Raw genomic sequence first — 14471 nt, 5'->3', positions numbered from 1 at the left:
GAATGTTGGCGAGGACAAGTCTGGAGATCACTCTGTCATGCTGATTGAGTTTGAATAACAGACTGGAAGCTTCAAAAGGAGGGTGGTGCTTGGAATCATTGTTCTTCCTCTGACAAGCATGGTTACCTGCAAGGAAACACGTGCCGTCATTGCTTTGCACAAAAAGGGCTTCACGGGCAAGGATATTGCTGCCAATAAGATTGCACCTAAATCAACCATTTATTGGATCAAATCAAATCAAATCAAATTTTATTTGTCACATACACATGGTTAGCAGATGTTAATGCGAGTGTAGCGAAATGCTTGTGCTTCTAGTTCCGACAATGCAGTAATAACCAACAAGTAATCTAACTAACAATTCCTAAACTACTGTCTTATACACAGTGTAAGGGGATAAAGATTAAAACCTGAAGGGGATACGGGTTCCCAACTAGGAACACACCCCCCCAGCCCACAACGATGGCGCAGGGAAAGCAAAAATATTCTTAAAAATATTTAACCTCCACACATTAACAAGTCCAATAGCTTAAATGAAAGATAAACACCATGTTCATCTACCCAGCATGTCAGAATTTTAAAATGTTTTACAGCGAAAACATAGCACATATTTATGTTAAACCACCACTAGGGAAACATACAATATGTAGACACATGGCTATGCAAATTAGCACAATCACAAACGCAGGATTAAAAGAAAAATAATTCACTAACCTTTTGAAAATCTTCATCAGATGACAGTAATAGCACATGTTACACAGTACATTTATGTTTTTTTCAATAATATGCAATTTATATCCATAAATCTCCAGTTACATTGAGCCATGTTCAAAAAATGCAGCAGAAATGACCGGAGGAATTATAAATATCTCCAGCAGCTAACGCCAGATAACAGCAATAAACATCATAAACTTTGACTAAATATACATGTTCTACATATATTTAGAAAGATACACTTCTTCTTAATGCAAACGCTGTGTTACATTTATTTTTAACGTTACAGAAATCGTTCACTATTCAATAATCTGAGACGGCGCTCAGCCGTTATTTCTCTACTATGTTGGATTCGACAAAAATACAATTTTATAACATAAATATTCCCTTACCTTTGATGGTCTTCGACAAGAATGCCGTGGAAGGAGTTATACTTACCTAATATAACGTTTGGTTGCAGTTGGTGTGTCTTTGTATTAGCAAAAGCTAACATCTTCAGGTGAATTACCCCAAAAATGACTTCTGGTCACGAAAATTGCGCATCAAAACTTCAAATTTACATATTATATGTCGACTAAACTGGTCAAACTAAATGCAGAATCAAGCTTTAGGATGTTTTTAACGTACAAAACAATTGGCGATTAAATCAAACGTAACGAACTCACTTCAACCAGCTTGGAAAAAAATGTCTGTTTTTCCAGAGCGCGCTCCTGAAAACTCGTGACACCTAAGTGTTTGGCCCACCAAGCAGTCAAAGCTCGTGCTATTTTCTCCATTGCACGTCTCACTGTAAGACGGGAGCGCGCTGAAGAGATAGAAACTGTTCCCAGAGCCATAGCTGGTTGGGAAGGGTGGGGGCGATGACGTCAAAGTTGGAGGAATTTTCTAAGGAGGGAGAGATAGTTTGGGAGAATGACTGCCCTGTGAGTTCTGCTTTACATACAGACATAATTCGAACGGTTTTAGAAGCTTTAGAGAGTTTTCTATTCAATAATAATTATTATATGCATATATTAGCAATTTTTGACAGTTTTTTGTTTTTGTTTACTTTGGGCACACCATTCATCCAAAAGGGGGCAGTATTTCTCATAGCCCTAACAGGTTTTAAAGTGGCTAGTGATACATGTATTACATAAGGATGCAGTCAATGAAAAAGAGTACAGTACATACGTATGCATATGAGATGAATAATGTAGGGTAAGTAACATTATATAAGGTAGCATTGTTTAAAGTGGCTAGTGATATATTTACATCATTTCCCATCAATTCCCATTATTAAAGTGGCTGGAGTTGAGTCAGTGTCAGTGTGTTGGCAGCAGCCACTCAATGTTAGTGGTGGCTGTTTAACAGTCTGATGGCCTTGAGATAGAAGCTGTTTTTCAGTCTCTCAGTCCCTGCTTTGATGCACCTGTACTGACCTCACCTTCTGGATGATAGCGGGGTGAACAGGCAGTGGCTCGGGTGGTTGTTGTCCTTGATGATCTTTATGGCCTTCCTGTGACATCGGGTGGTGTAGGTGTCCTAGAGGGCAGGTAGTTTGCCCCCGGTGATGCTTTGTGCAGACCTCACTACCCTCTGGAGAGCCTTACGGTTATGGGCGGAGCAGTTGCCGTACCAGGCAGTGATACAGCCCGACAGGATGCTCTCGATTGTCCATCTGTAAAAGTTTGTGTACTTTTGGTGACAAGCCGAATTTCTTCAGCCTCCTGAGGTTGAGGAGGCGCTGCTGCGCCTTCTTCACAACGTTGTCTGTGTGGGTGGACCAATTCAATTTGTCCGTGATGTGTACGACGAGGAACTTAAACCTTACTACTCTCCACTACTGTCCCGTCGATGTGGATAGGGGGGTGTCCACAATCATCTCCTTTGTTTGAGGTTATTTTCCTGACACCACACTCGAGGGCCCTCACCTCCTCCATGTAGGCCGTCTCGTCATTGTTGGTAATCAAGCTTACCACTGTAGTGGCATCCGCAAACTTGATGATTGAGTTGGAGGCGTGCATGGCCACACCGTCGTGGGTGAACAGGGAGTACAGGAGAGGGCTCAGAACCCACCCTTGTGGGGCCCCAGTGTTGAGGATCAGCAGAATGGAGATGTTGTTACCTTCCTGGGGGAGGCCCGTCAGGAAGTACAGTACCAAGTAGCACAGGGCGGGGTCAAGATCCAGGGTCTCGAGCTTGGTGGCGAGTTTGGAGGGTATATGGTGTTAAATGCTGAGCTGTAGTCGATAAACAGAATTCTCACATAGGTATTCCTCTTGTCCAGATGGGTTAGGGCAGTGTGCAGTGTGTTTGCAATTGCTTTGTCTGTGGACCTATTTGGGAGGTAAGCAAATTGGAGTGGGTCTAGGGTGTCAGGTTGGTTGAAGGTGATATGGTCCTTGACTATTCTCTCAAAGCACTTGATGATGACAGAAGTGAATGCCACTGGGTGGTAGTCGTTTAGCTCCGTTACCTTAGTTTTCTTGGGAACAGGGACAATGGTGGCCCTCTTGAAGCATGTGGGAACAGCAGACTGGGATAAGGATTGATTGATTGAATATGTCCGTAAACACACCAGCCAGCTGGTCTGCGCATGCTCTGAGGACGTGGCTGGGGATGCCGTCTGGTCCTGCAGCCTTGCGAGGGTTAACACGTTTAAATGTTTTACTCACGTCAGCTGCAGTGAAGCAGAGTCCGCAGGTTTTGGTAGCGGGCCGCGTCAGTGGCACTGTATTGTCCTAAAAGCGGGCAAAACGTTATTTAGTCTGTTTGGGAGCAAGACATCCTGGTCCGCGACGTGGCTGGTTTTCTTTTTGTAATCCGTGATTTACTGTAGACCCTGCCACATACCTCTTGTGTCTGAGCCGGTGAATTGCGACTCTACTTTGTCTCTATACTGACGCTTAGCTTGTTTGATTGCCTTATGGAGGGAATAGCTACACTGTTTGTATTCGGTCATGTTTCCGGTCACCTTGCCCTGGTTAAAAGCAGTGGTTTGCGCTTTCAGTTTCACGCGAATGCTGCCGTCAATCCACGGTTTCTGGTTTGGGAATGTTTTAATCGTTGCTATGGGTATCGTCAATGCACGTTCTAATGAACTCGCTTACCGAATCAGCGTATTCGTCAATGTTGTTGTTGGACGCAATGCGGAACATATCCCAATCCACGTGATCGAAGCAGTCTTGAAGCGTGGAATCAGATTGGCCGGACCAGCGTTGAACAGACCTAAGCACCGGAGTTTCTTGTTTTATTTTCTGTCTGTAGGCTGGGAGCAACAAAATGAGTCATGGTCTGCTTTTCCCGAAAGGAGGGTGGTGGAGGGCCTTATATGCGCCGCGGAAGTTAGAATCTAGGGTTTTACCAGCCCTGGTTGCTCAATCGATATGCTGATACAATTTAGGGAGTCTTGTTTTCAGATTAGCCTTGTTAAAATCCCCAGCTACAATGAATGCAGCCTCAGGATATGTGGTTTCCAGTTTGTATATAGTCAAATAAAGTTCATTCTGGGCCATCGATGTGTCTGCTTGGGGGGGAATATATACTAGTAGAGAATAGCAGAGAATTATTTATTTCATCACATTCCAAGTGGGTCAGAAGTTTAGATCCACTCAATTAGTATTTGGTAGCATTGCCTTTAAATTGTTTAACTTGGGTCAAACGTTTTGGGTAGCATTCCACAAGGTTTCCACAATAAGTTGGGTGAATTTTGGACCGTTCCTCATGACAGAGCTGGTGTAACTGAGTCAGATTTGGAAGGCCTCTTTGCTTGCACATGCTTTTCAGGTCTGCCCACAAATCTTCTATAGTGTTGAGGTCAGGACTTTGTGATTGTCACTCCAATACCTTTACTTTGTTGTCCTTAAGCCATTTTGCCACTCCAATACCTTGACTTTGTTGTACTTAAGCCATTTTGCTACAACTTTGGAAATATGCTTGGGGTCATTGTCCATTTGGAAGACCCATTTGCGACCAAGCTTTAACTTCCTGACTGATGTCTTGAGATGTTGCTTCAATATATCCACATAATTTTCCTACATCATGATGCCATCTAATTTGTGAAGTGCACCTGTCTCTCCTGCAGCAAAGCACCCCCACAACATGATGCTGCCACCCCCACGACATGATGCTGCCACCCCCCATGCTTCACGGTTGGGATGGTGTTCTTCGTCTTGCAATCCTACCCCCCTTTCCTCCAAACATAACGAAGGGCATTTATGGCCAAACAGTTATATTTTTGTTTAATCAGATCAGAGGACATTTCTCCAAAAAGTATGGCTTTTTTATGGCGGTTTTGGAGCAGTGGCTTCTTCCTTGATGAACGGCCTTTCAGATTATGTCGATATAGAACTTCTTTTACTGTGGATATCGATACTTTTGTACCTGTTTCCTCCAGCAACTTCACAAGGTCCTTTCCTGTTGTTCTTGGATTGATTTGCACTTTTCACACCAAAGTACGTTCATCTCATTGAGACAGAATGCATCTCCTTCCTGAGTGGTATGATGGCTGCGTGGTCCCATGGTGTTTATACTTGCGTACTTGCGTTTGTACAGATGAACGTGGTACCTTCAGGCATTTGGAAATTGCTCCCAAGGATGAACCAGACTTGTGGAGGTCTACTATTTTTTTCTAAGGTCATGGCTGATTTCTTTTGATTTTTCCATGATGTCAAGCAAAGAGGCACTGTGTTTGAAGGTCGGCCTTGAAATACATCCACAGGTACACCTCCAATTGACTCAAATGATGTCAGTTAGCCTATCAGAAGCTTCTAAATCCATGACATAATTGTCTGGAATTGTCCAAGCTGTTTAAATGCACAGTCAACGTAGTGTATGTAAAAATCTGACCCACTGGAATTGTGATACAGTGAAATAATCTGTCTGTGAACAATTGTTGTAAAAATTACTTGTGTCATGCACAAAGTAGATGTCCTAACCAACTTGCCAAAACTGTAGTTTGTTAACAAGAAATGTGTGGAGTGGATGAAAAACAAGTTTTAATGACTCCAACCTAAGTGTATGTAAACTTCTGACTTCAACTGTATATTGCTGTATAATGCATTTTGCATATGGTCTTCTTAAAGTGTTACCAAAATTCCATATACAATCAATATCTGACCTGACCATAATCTCATGAAAAACATCATAATGACGTCCCTGCATCCAGTTCTGCCCATGAGGAATCCCCAACCATTGACTGTCGTTGTTGTTTCTTTGCTTGTCCTCGTCATCCTTGTCATCCTCATTTCCTCTTCCTCCCCGTCTCTCGCCGTCTCTCAGCCTGCTCAACAACTACATGATCTGGAACCTGGTGCAGAAGGGTGTGTCCAGTCTGGACCAGCGCTTTGAGAACGCCCAGGACAAGCTGCTAGAGAGCCTGTATGGAACCAAGAAGGTGTGTTTTTAGGCTGGGCTCTAAACGGCAACCTATTCCCTGTGTAGTGCACTACTTTTGACTAGGGCCCTCTGGTTAAAATTAGTGCACTGGGGAATAGGGTGTCATTTGGTACAAAGGCATATTCTTACTTATGTCATTCATTAGCCAGGATTTCAGAAAATACCTTGTTAGGGCTGGTTTCCCAGACACAGATTAAGGCTAGAAAATATATATATTTCAATGGAGATTCTCTGTTGCGCATGCTTTTTAGTCCAGGACTAGGCTTAATCTGAGTCGGGTGATTTTTATGTGAGACTGTGAGGGCTCATAACAAGCCATGTGTGCTACCTCAGCACACTTACAGTACACACACGTTTCACAACCAAAAATATAAACAGCTGGTGAGACTTATCTCGGTTGTGTGTGTGTGTTCGCTCAGTCCTGCACACCTCGATGGCAGACCTGCATTGGGAACACAGATGACACGCTCGGCTTTGCCCTGGGTGCACTCTTTGTCAAAGCAACGTTTGATGAACACAGCAAAGAGATTGTGAGTATGATTGACGCACAACTGCATTTACCCTAGTGGTTACCATGTGTAGGCCTAATGAAAGGTCATCATAAGAGGATCCTATTTGCCAAGATATTATTGTAATTTTCATTAATAAGATATTTCAAATACTTATAAATGTTTATGAATACCTACAATGCATTCGGGAAGTATTCAAACCCCTTGACTCTTTCCCCATTTTGTTACGTTACAGCCTTATTCGAAAATTGATTAAATAAAAAAAAATACCTCATCAATCTACACACAATACCCCATAATTACAAAGAGAAAACAGGTTTATAGAAATGTTTGCAAAAAAAAAACAGGTACCTTATTTAAGTAAGTATTCCCGACCCTTTGCTATGAGACTTGAAATTGAGCTCAGGTGCATCCTGTTTCCATTAATCATCCTTGAGATGTTTATACAACTTGATTGAAGTCCACCTGTGGTAAATGCAATTTATTTGACATGATTTGGATAGGCACATAGGTCGCACAGTTGACAGTGCATATCAGAGCAAAAAAATGTCAAAGAAATTGTCTGTAGAGCTCCGAAAAAGGATTGTGTCAAGGCACAGATCTGGGGAAGGGTACCAAGAAATGTCTGCAGCATTGAAGGTTCCCAAGAACACAGTGGCTTCCATCATTATTAACTTCTTTTGGATTTTTTTCTTAGCCAAACGTATGAACAAAACGGAGCAATTTCTCCTACACAAATAATATTTTTGGAAAAACTGAACATTTGCTATCTAACTGAGAGTCTCCTCATTGAAAACATCCGAAGTTCTTCAAAGGTAAATGATTTTATTTGAATGCTTTTCTTGTTTTTGTGAAAATGTTGCCTGCTGAATGCCTAGTCAGGATCGAGGGAAAGATTAACTGCGCAACGTACAGAGAAATCCTTGACAAAAACCTGCTCCAGAGCACTCAGGACCTCAGACTGGTGTGAAGGTTCACCTTCCAACAGGACAACGACCCTAAGCACACAGTCAAGACAATGCAGGAGTTGCTTCGGGACAAGTGCAGCTACACTCCCCATCCAACTTGACAGAGCTTGAGAGGATCTACAGAGAAGAATGGGAGAAACTCCCAAAAACAGGTGTGCCAAGCTTGTAACGTCATACTCAAAGGCTGTAATTGCTGCCAAAAGTGCTTCAGCAAAGTACTGAGTAAAGGTTCGGAACACTTATGGAAATTTATTTTTTCCGTTTAAAAAAAAATACATTTGCAAAAATGTATAAAAACCTGTTTTTGTTTTGACATCAAAGTGTATTGTGTTTAGATTGAGGATTGTTTTTTAAAATCCATTTTAGAATAAGGCTGTAATGTAACAAAATGTGGAGAAAGTCAAGGGTTCTAAATGCTTTCCGAATGCACTGTATAAATGATCTGTATAATGATATAAATGCTTATGAATTGTAAAGCTTATAATGTTATATTTATTTTCAATTATTATAAATGATTGAAATTAATGAAATACTCATTTAGTGATAGTTCCCTGTCCTGCAGATGGGAGAGGCAAATATATAGAAAGTAGAGACTGGCTAAAGGAGACAAAAAATGTAACATTAAATGGTAGAGTAAGGACCAACGTCGGAGATGAGAAACAGGTACGGGGAGTCAAATTTTTTATAAGGAACAGACATGAAACAAGACAGGCACAGCGTTAGCACACTGGCAAAACAACGACATTCGACAATCAATGCAGCAGCGGGGAGCAGAGATGGGGAACTGACAAATATAGGGGAGGTAATAAACAGGTGATTGAGTTCAATAATACACTGATGTGCGTGACAGCAAAAAGCAGGTGTGCGTACTGATAGTGTCAGTAGTGCGTAATGCTGTGGAGCCTGGCGCACCGGGGGGGAGAGCAGGCGTGACAGGTAGATTGTTATTGGGTAGAGAAGAGAGGGGCAAATAGAAGAGAGAGATGTGGAAGGGGATCGAGAGGAGGCACAGAGGGAGGACTAACAGTTTATACAGGTTGGAAATAGGTCACACAAGTTTTCTTGTTTTTTTATCATAATTCAGGAGAGATTGGCCGGTTCAGATTGCCTCGGGTATTTAGTCCATATCTGAGTGTAATTGCAAGAGAAGGATCTACATCTTTCCCTCTTTCTTACATTTAATTTCTGTCTCTCACCCCACTAACAGGCAGAGGGTATGATCAATGAGATCCGTACTGCCTTCAAATATGCTCTTGATCACCTCAAGTGGATGGACAAACAAACGCGTCAGGCAGCCAAGGACAAGGTCAGATAGCCTGTCCAGTAGGTGACAACATATGTATGGGTGCCAGAGGGTATCTCTGTGTGTGTTTGTGCGTGTGTTTGCGTCCCTGCGCATCTGTAAGAGACAGAGGGGAGAGGGAGTAATATGGGTTTACAGGTTACAAAACAGTAGTTAGTCCTCTTTGTCCAGACCTCCAAATAATGGAACCAGGAAGTTTCTTGACCTGTCTTATCCTTGTTTCACTCTTGGTTTTCAGGCGGACGCCATCTATGACATGATTGGATTTCCTGACTTCATCCTGGACCCCAAAGAACTGGATGATGTTTATGATGGGGTGAGTTAGTGCCTTTTGTTGAGTTGTCATGATTGAACCACACATTGAACCCTGTGATTTCTTTAAACAAGGCATGTTTTATGTTTCTGATCAGTGAGTAATTCTCTATTGTCCCTGTCTCTCTCTCCACAGTATGATGTCTCAGAAGACAACTTCTTCCAGAACGCACTCAACTTCTACAACTTCTCCGCCAGGGTGATGGCCGATCAGCTCCGCAAGCCGCCCAACAGAGACCAGTGAGTCTTCATCAGCTACACCCATCATTATCAACATCACCATCATCATTCGATTGGAATTTGTACTCTATTCCCTAAGTGCACAAATTTGACTGTTCAAACACTACATTATTTGAGATGCTGTTTGCTCCAGTGGTGTCTGGTGTCATGGAGGATGGGCTCATTGTATTGGCTTGAACAGAATGAATGGAACATTATCAAAGACATACCATTCCATTCATCCCATTCCAGAAATGACAATTAGCACTCCCTCTCTCAACAACTTTCACAGGTTTTCTTTTTTAAAACACGGCTCTGCCACCTTCCTTCCAGATGGAGTATGACCCCTCCCACAGTCAACGCCTATTACATGCCCACCAAGAATGGCATTGTCTTTCCAGCTGGAATCCTCCAGGCACCCTTTTATGCCCAGGATCAACCCAAGTGAGTGTGAGTGTGAGTGTGAGTGTGAGTGTGAGTGTGAGTGTGGTTGCTGTTCTGACTCCATGTAAATTCTCTGTAGAGCACTGAACTTCGGGGGGATCGGAGTAGTGATGGGACACGAGCTCACTCATGCCTTTGATGACCAGGGTTAGTGTCCGCATTTAACAGATTCCACAGAACTCATGGATGCATCCTCACAAAACACCCATTGACAAACACACACCGGCATGCATGCACAGACATGATTACTAAGTGTGCGTGTTTGTAAAGATAGTTCTTATTTTTTTTAAGATGATTTTTCCTTAATCAGGCAGGGAATACGACAAAGACGGGAACCTTCGGCCCTGGTGGCAAAATTCCTCTGTGGAATCGTTTAAAAACCGCACAGAATGCATGGTGGAGCAGTACAATGGGTTTACCATCAATGGGGAGCATATAAATGGCAAGCAGACGCTGGGAGAGAACATTGCTGACAACGGAGGCCTAAAGGCAGCCTATAATGTGAGTGGGTCTCCCTACTTGATAACACATTACATTTAGTTCCCCTACTGTCTCTGTAGTAATTTAGTAATCACTGTAGTATTTATTAGCCGTCGTATGTTGTTATTTTGTAACAGTAATGAAGTTGAGAGGTTATTGCTCAACCCCATTACTGCCAAAGCCATTGCTATGTAATTATAAAGCAATTACATAGTTGCTACTTTTACTACAGTTATTACAGTGTTACTTCCCATGGTGGCAGTGGTGGGATCTAGGGCAGCATGATTCTTATTATACTATACTTCACCTCAGGGGTAGCAGAGTGGTGGTTAATGTTTCTATAGTAATGGATTTTTCTGTTGTGTTCAGGCGTACCAGGCATGGGTGCAGGAGAACGGTGAGGAGAAGAGGCTGCCAGCAGTCAACCTGACCAATGACCAACTATTCTTTGTGGGATTTGCACAGGTGGGTGATGGGAGTGTCCACAAAATGCATTACACACATCCTGATAGAGTTCATGTATCAAATACTCATATTTTAGGTTTGAGGTTTGCCTGACCATGTCAGAAGCTTTAAAACTTGGGGCCAGAGTTTTTCCTAGTCAGTTCACGCTCTCAGGAATAACTCCTGGCCCTATATCATGATGTAAGGTGAATTGAGAGTGAATTCACATGGATTTGAGGGTGATGGTAAGATTGGAATATTACATCTACTGTTGGAGTGGAGAAGTGGATGGACAAACATGAGTACAAATGAATAAAACACCATTTTGGGAATAGAGTGAGTATAATATGCAACAGTTTGGCAGCCCGATAGGAGAATCATTTTGCTACTGCCTGTTTTACTCACTGAGACTATTCTTCTCTCAGGTGTGGTGTTCCGTGCGAACCCCTGAGAGTGCCCACGAAGGACTCATGACGGACCCCCACAGCCCCCCAAAATACCGCGTCATCGGCACCCTCTCCAACTCGCCAGACTTTGCTGAGCACTTCCAGTGCCCCACTGGCTCCCCTATGAACTCAGGTCACCGCTGTGTGGTGTGGTAGGGCCTGTGAGAACCAGTGGGGGGGTGCTGTCTGTGGAATGGAGAAATGGAGAAACAAGAGGAGGAGAAGAACCTCTAACTAATCATCAGATTTTTTTTCTTCTAATTCTCTTTTGTTTGTACATGATACTGGATCACTAGCGGTTTGTGGGTAGAGCAGGACCAACTCCAGGTGAGGGAGAGGGATGTGCGTGGAGAGAAATGTTGTCATCAGCTGATGTGTGTGTATTTCTAGTGTTATGGTATTTTTCCTCTTTCTCCATCCCCGCCCCCCACTCACCGGTGGGGCACAAAGGCACATTTTATTTATTGTTTTCTAGACTTGGTAGGGGGCCGGGTAGGAGAAGCCACTAGGGGCTGTCTATCCCTTCACCTTTCTCTATGCTTCTGTGTCGTCACTGTCCTTGCTGTATGCCCTGTTTACAATTTAAACCAGAGCCCTCTATTGAATTAGGGCTCTCACTGAAGGCACTATGACACATCACACGATGGGTTCAGCTGCCTTTGTGACCTTGCAGGAAGCGCAGAAACTTGGCTGTGACATCACAGGATGGGTTCATCTGCCTCTGACCTCACAGGAAGTATATGGCTTCATCTCAAATGCCATCCCTATTCTCTATATTAGTTACTTGCCTTGGCACATCCACAAGAGAGCACCACTGCTTCTGGTCTGCATGTCCTATATAGTATACATATAGTACAATGTGGCTCCGGTAAATAGTAGTGCCCTATGAGGTGTCATTTGTATAGGGTGTCATTTGAGATGGATCCATTAAGGCTCAGCTCTCTTTCTCTGTTGCTTCACAGGAAATGCACTGGCGTATGTGGGTCCTCAAAGATACCACTCAGCACCCTCTGTGGCATCAGGTGTGGGGGATCTTAATACAACAAAAATTGCCTCCTCTCCGATGTACAATGTTCTACTGTGCAAAATCACTGGACATGTGAAAGCAATATTGAAGCCTACTGATAGGCATTGCCACAATATCACTTATAACTATCCCATTTCTTAAAGATCGGTGGCGAGTAGATTGAATACATAGGAAAGGGTACATAGGAATGCCACTTAACAATGTTGATCCAACCATGAGAAGGGTGACGTTGCCCCTAGACGCTGATCTTGGGTTTAGTTTCCCCACTAATGGTTAAGGTTAAGATTGGGGGAGGGAAAGCTGATCGTAGATCTGTACTTAGGGGAAACATCAACATCCAACCACAAGATGGGCAAAAGTCCTTCTGGGACCTACAGACAGTGCTGGACTGGCTGTGACACCAGTAGTAAGGGCACTCACCACTTGCTTATCTGTGTTTTAGTTGTTGTTGCTGTTGTTGTTATTGGCATATTCTGAAGTTGACAAAATTGAAATGAGATTCTCATTTTTAAAACTGCTTTTTGCCAAATATGTTTTTTTCGTTTGTTTTGTTCCTAGTGTCTAGTTGATTCTTTGTTTCTCTGGGAGTGATGTTCAGTGTGTGTGTGTGTGTATGAACAACCTTCAAAGCTTGATTTTTACTGTGTTTAAGCTGTCAGCTTCATTGCGAAAGGACAATTTGTGCATATGTGTGTATGCACGTGGTTGTGTTGGTGTGTGTGTGCGTGCGTGAGCTTGTATGTGTCTGTGTGTGGGTGCATCTGTTGTGCACAGGTGTGCACGTGTGCAGAATTCTTTGATATTTCATCCCCACTTAAATTGAACTATCAACAATGTCAAGTCAGCTGCAGTGATTTCACCTCACATTCCAAAAAACACTAATTTGAAATGAATGGATATGTAAAAGGAAGGGATATGTTTCTAAAGAACTCCTTGTTTGTACATCCTCCACTTCAGAGTGTTACAGACTGTCTGTTCGTAAGTCAGGGTGGGTACAGGATACCTTTGTTCATCGGGTTACTGTTCAACTCTTGTTCATTCAAGCTATGTAAATGTTTTATCTCTAGTTGCTCTTGTCGTCACTTTGCAAGGTTGTTTCACTACAAGACACTACAATGCAACACTAGTCCTTCAATGCAGATGGAGTTGTGCTATCTAATGTAAGACAATGAGGTGAACCAATTGGAATCAGTTGATATTGTCTGCAATCAGAAGCATTCGTGTTCGGTGAACTGCCCTAGTAAGAGTGTCTCAGAAAAATCTACCATTCAATTTCGCAACAATAAAGGACGCTAATATGATGCATCCTTCCAGTTCATTATAACGGCCATTCTCGTACATTTTGTGAAATCAAATATCTAGCACAGAGAGTTGTCTATTGTACACAACATTTCTATCTGAGCGTTGTATCCTCAAAGCTCCATGACGAGGTTCACACGGGCAGGGGTTAGAGGTCAGGGGGAAGTGCTTACATGTAGCGGGTTGGTCAGGGTGAGCCTTGAATATTTACTTAATGAAATACAGATCTATATTTAAAAAATGTTTACTTGAACATGTGTAAAAGCCTTTAATTAGCTAGGTAATGCCATTAAGTGTTCTCTGGTCTGATGTGCTGTGTACCAGTTTGTCACTCCACAATTCTCTTATTTCTTCAGCCATCCAGTCATACACTTTTCACATGATTTACTCAATAACTTCACTCAATAACATCACTTTAGTGACTTTTATGGCCCATGGTTGAGATACAGCTGGCAGTATCTTCTGTGGCAAGTATATCCCAACTAGCTGGTATGGAAAGACTGACCAATCAGTAGTACCACATTCTGCTGAAAAAAAAACAAGAAAAAATGAAACTGAAATAAAGGAGTGTATTCAGAATGTATTCAGACCCACATTTTGTTACATTACAGCCTTATTCTAAAATGTATTAAATTGTTTTTCCCCCTCAGTCTACACACAGCAAAAAACTGTTATACTGTTTCCGTTTTTCACTTTCTTGTCCTCTTTTCCTCCTTCTGCTTTCATTGGATCTCTCAAGAAACTCAAGTGCCACATTGTGACATCATCACTTCCAAGTGACATTCTTTGAAAGTGAAATCAAGCAATTTGTGACACAAATCAGCTAATAAATCCACTTTGCAACCACTTAGACAAGAAATGTCAAGTGTTCCAGCTTCGTCTACTTCTCTGCTACTCAAATCTGGAGGTTGGAGACAAAAATGATATTCACAT

At 42.5% G+C, this 14471-nt stretch overlaps 1 protein-coding gene across 6 annotated transcripts in view; it reads left to right on the top strand.

The window, feature by feature from the left end:
* The window catches only part of LOC135552448 (endothelin-converting enzyme 2-like), a 103933-nt gene extending 89741 nt beyond the window's left edge, over positions 1 to 14192 (top strand). For 5 of the 6 annotated variants that reach the window (XM_064984082.1, XM_064984083.1, XM_064984086.1 and 2 more), the window contains 10 exons: positions 5971 to 6085; positions 6507 to 6617; positions 8772 to 8870; positions 9106 to 9183; positions 9316 to 9419; positions 9732 to 9842; positions 9922 to 9989; positions 10153 to 10343; positions 10692 to 10787; positions 11192 to 14192. In XM_064984082.1, coding sequence (XP_064840154.1) covers positions 5971 to 6085; positions 6507 to 6617; positions 8772 to 8870; positions 9106 to 9183; positions 9316 to 9419; positions 9732 to 9842; positions 9922 to 9989; positions 10153 to 10343; positions 10692 to 10787; positions 11192 to 11368 — 1150 coding nt within the window. In that variant the 3' untranslated portion in view covers positions 11369 to 14192. The remainder of the gene's footprint in view (positions 1 to 5970; positions 6086 to 6506; positions 6618 to 8771; positions 8871 to 9105; positions 9184 to 9315; positions 9420 to 9731; positions 9843 to 9921; positions 9990 to 10152; positions 10344 to 10691; positions 10788 to 11191) is intronic. The other variant, XM_064984087.1, reaches the window with a different exon arrangement.
* Positions 14193 to 14471: the final 279 nt, after the last annotated feature.

Source organism: Oncorhynchus masou, chromosome 13 (genome assembly GCF_036934945.1).
Source record: "Oncorhynchus masou masou isolate Uvic2021 chromosome 13, UVic_Omas_1.1, whole genome shotgun sequence".
NCBI classification, from domain to species: Eukaryota; Metazoa; Chordata; class Actinopteri; order Salmoniformes; family Salmonidae; genus Oncorhynchus; species Oncorhynchus masou.
The sequence above is the reverse complement of the archived record's forward strand: the minus strand, read 5'-3'. Positions and strand labels throughout refer to the sequence as shown.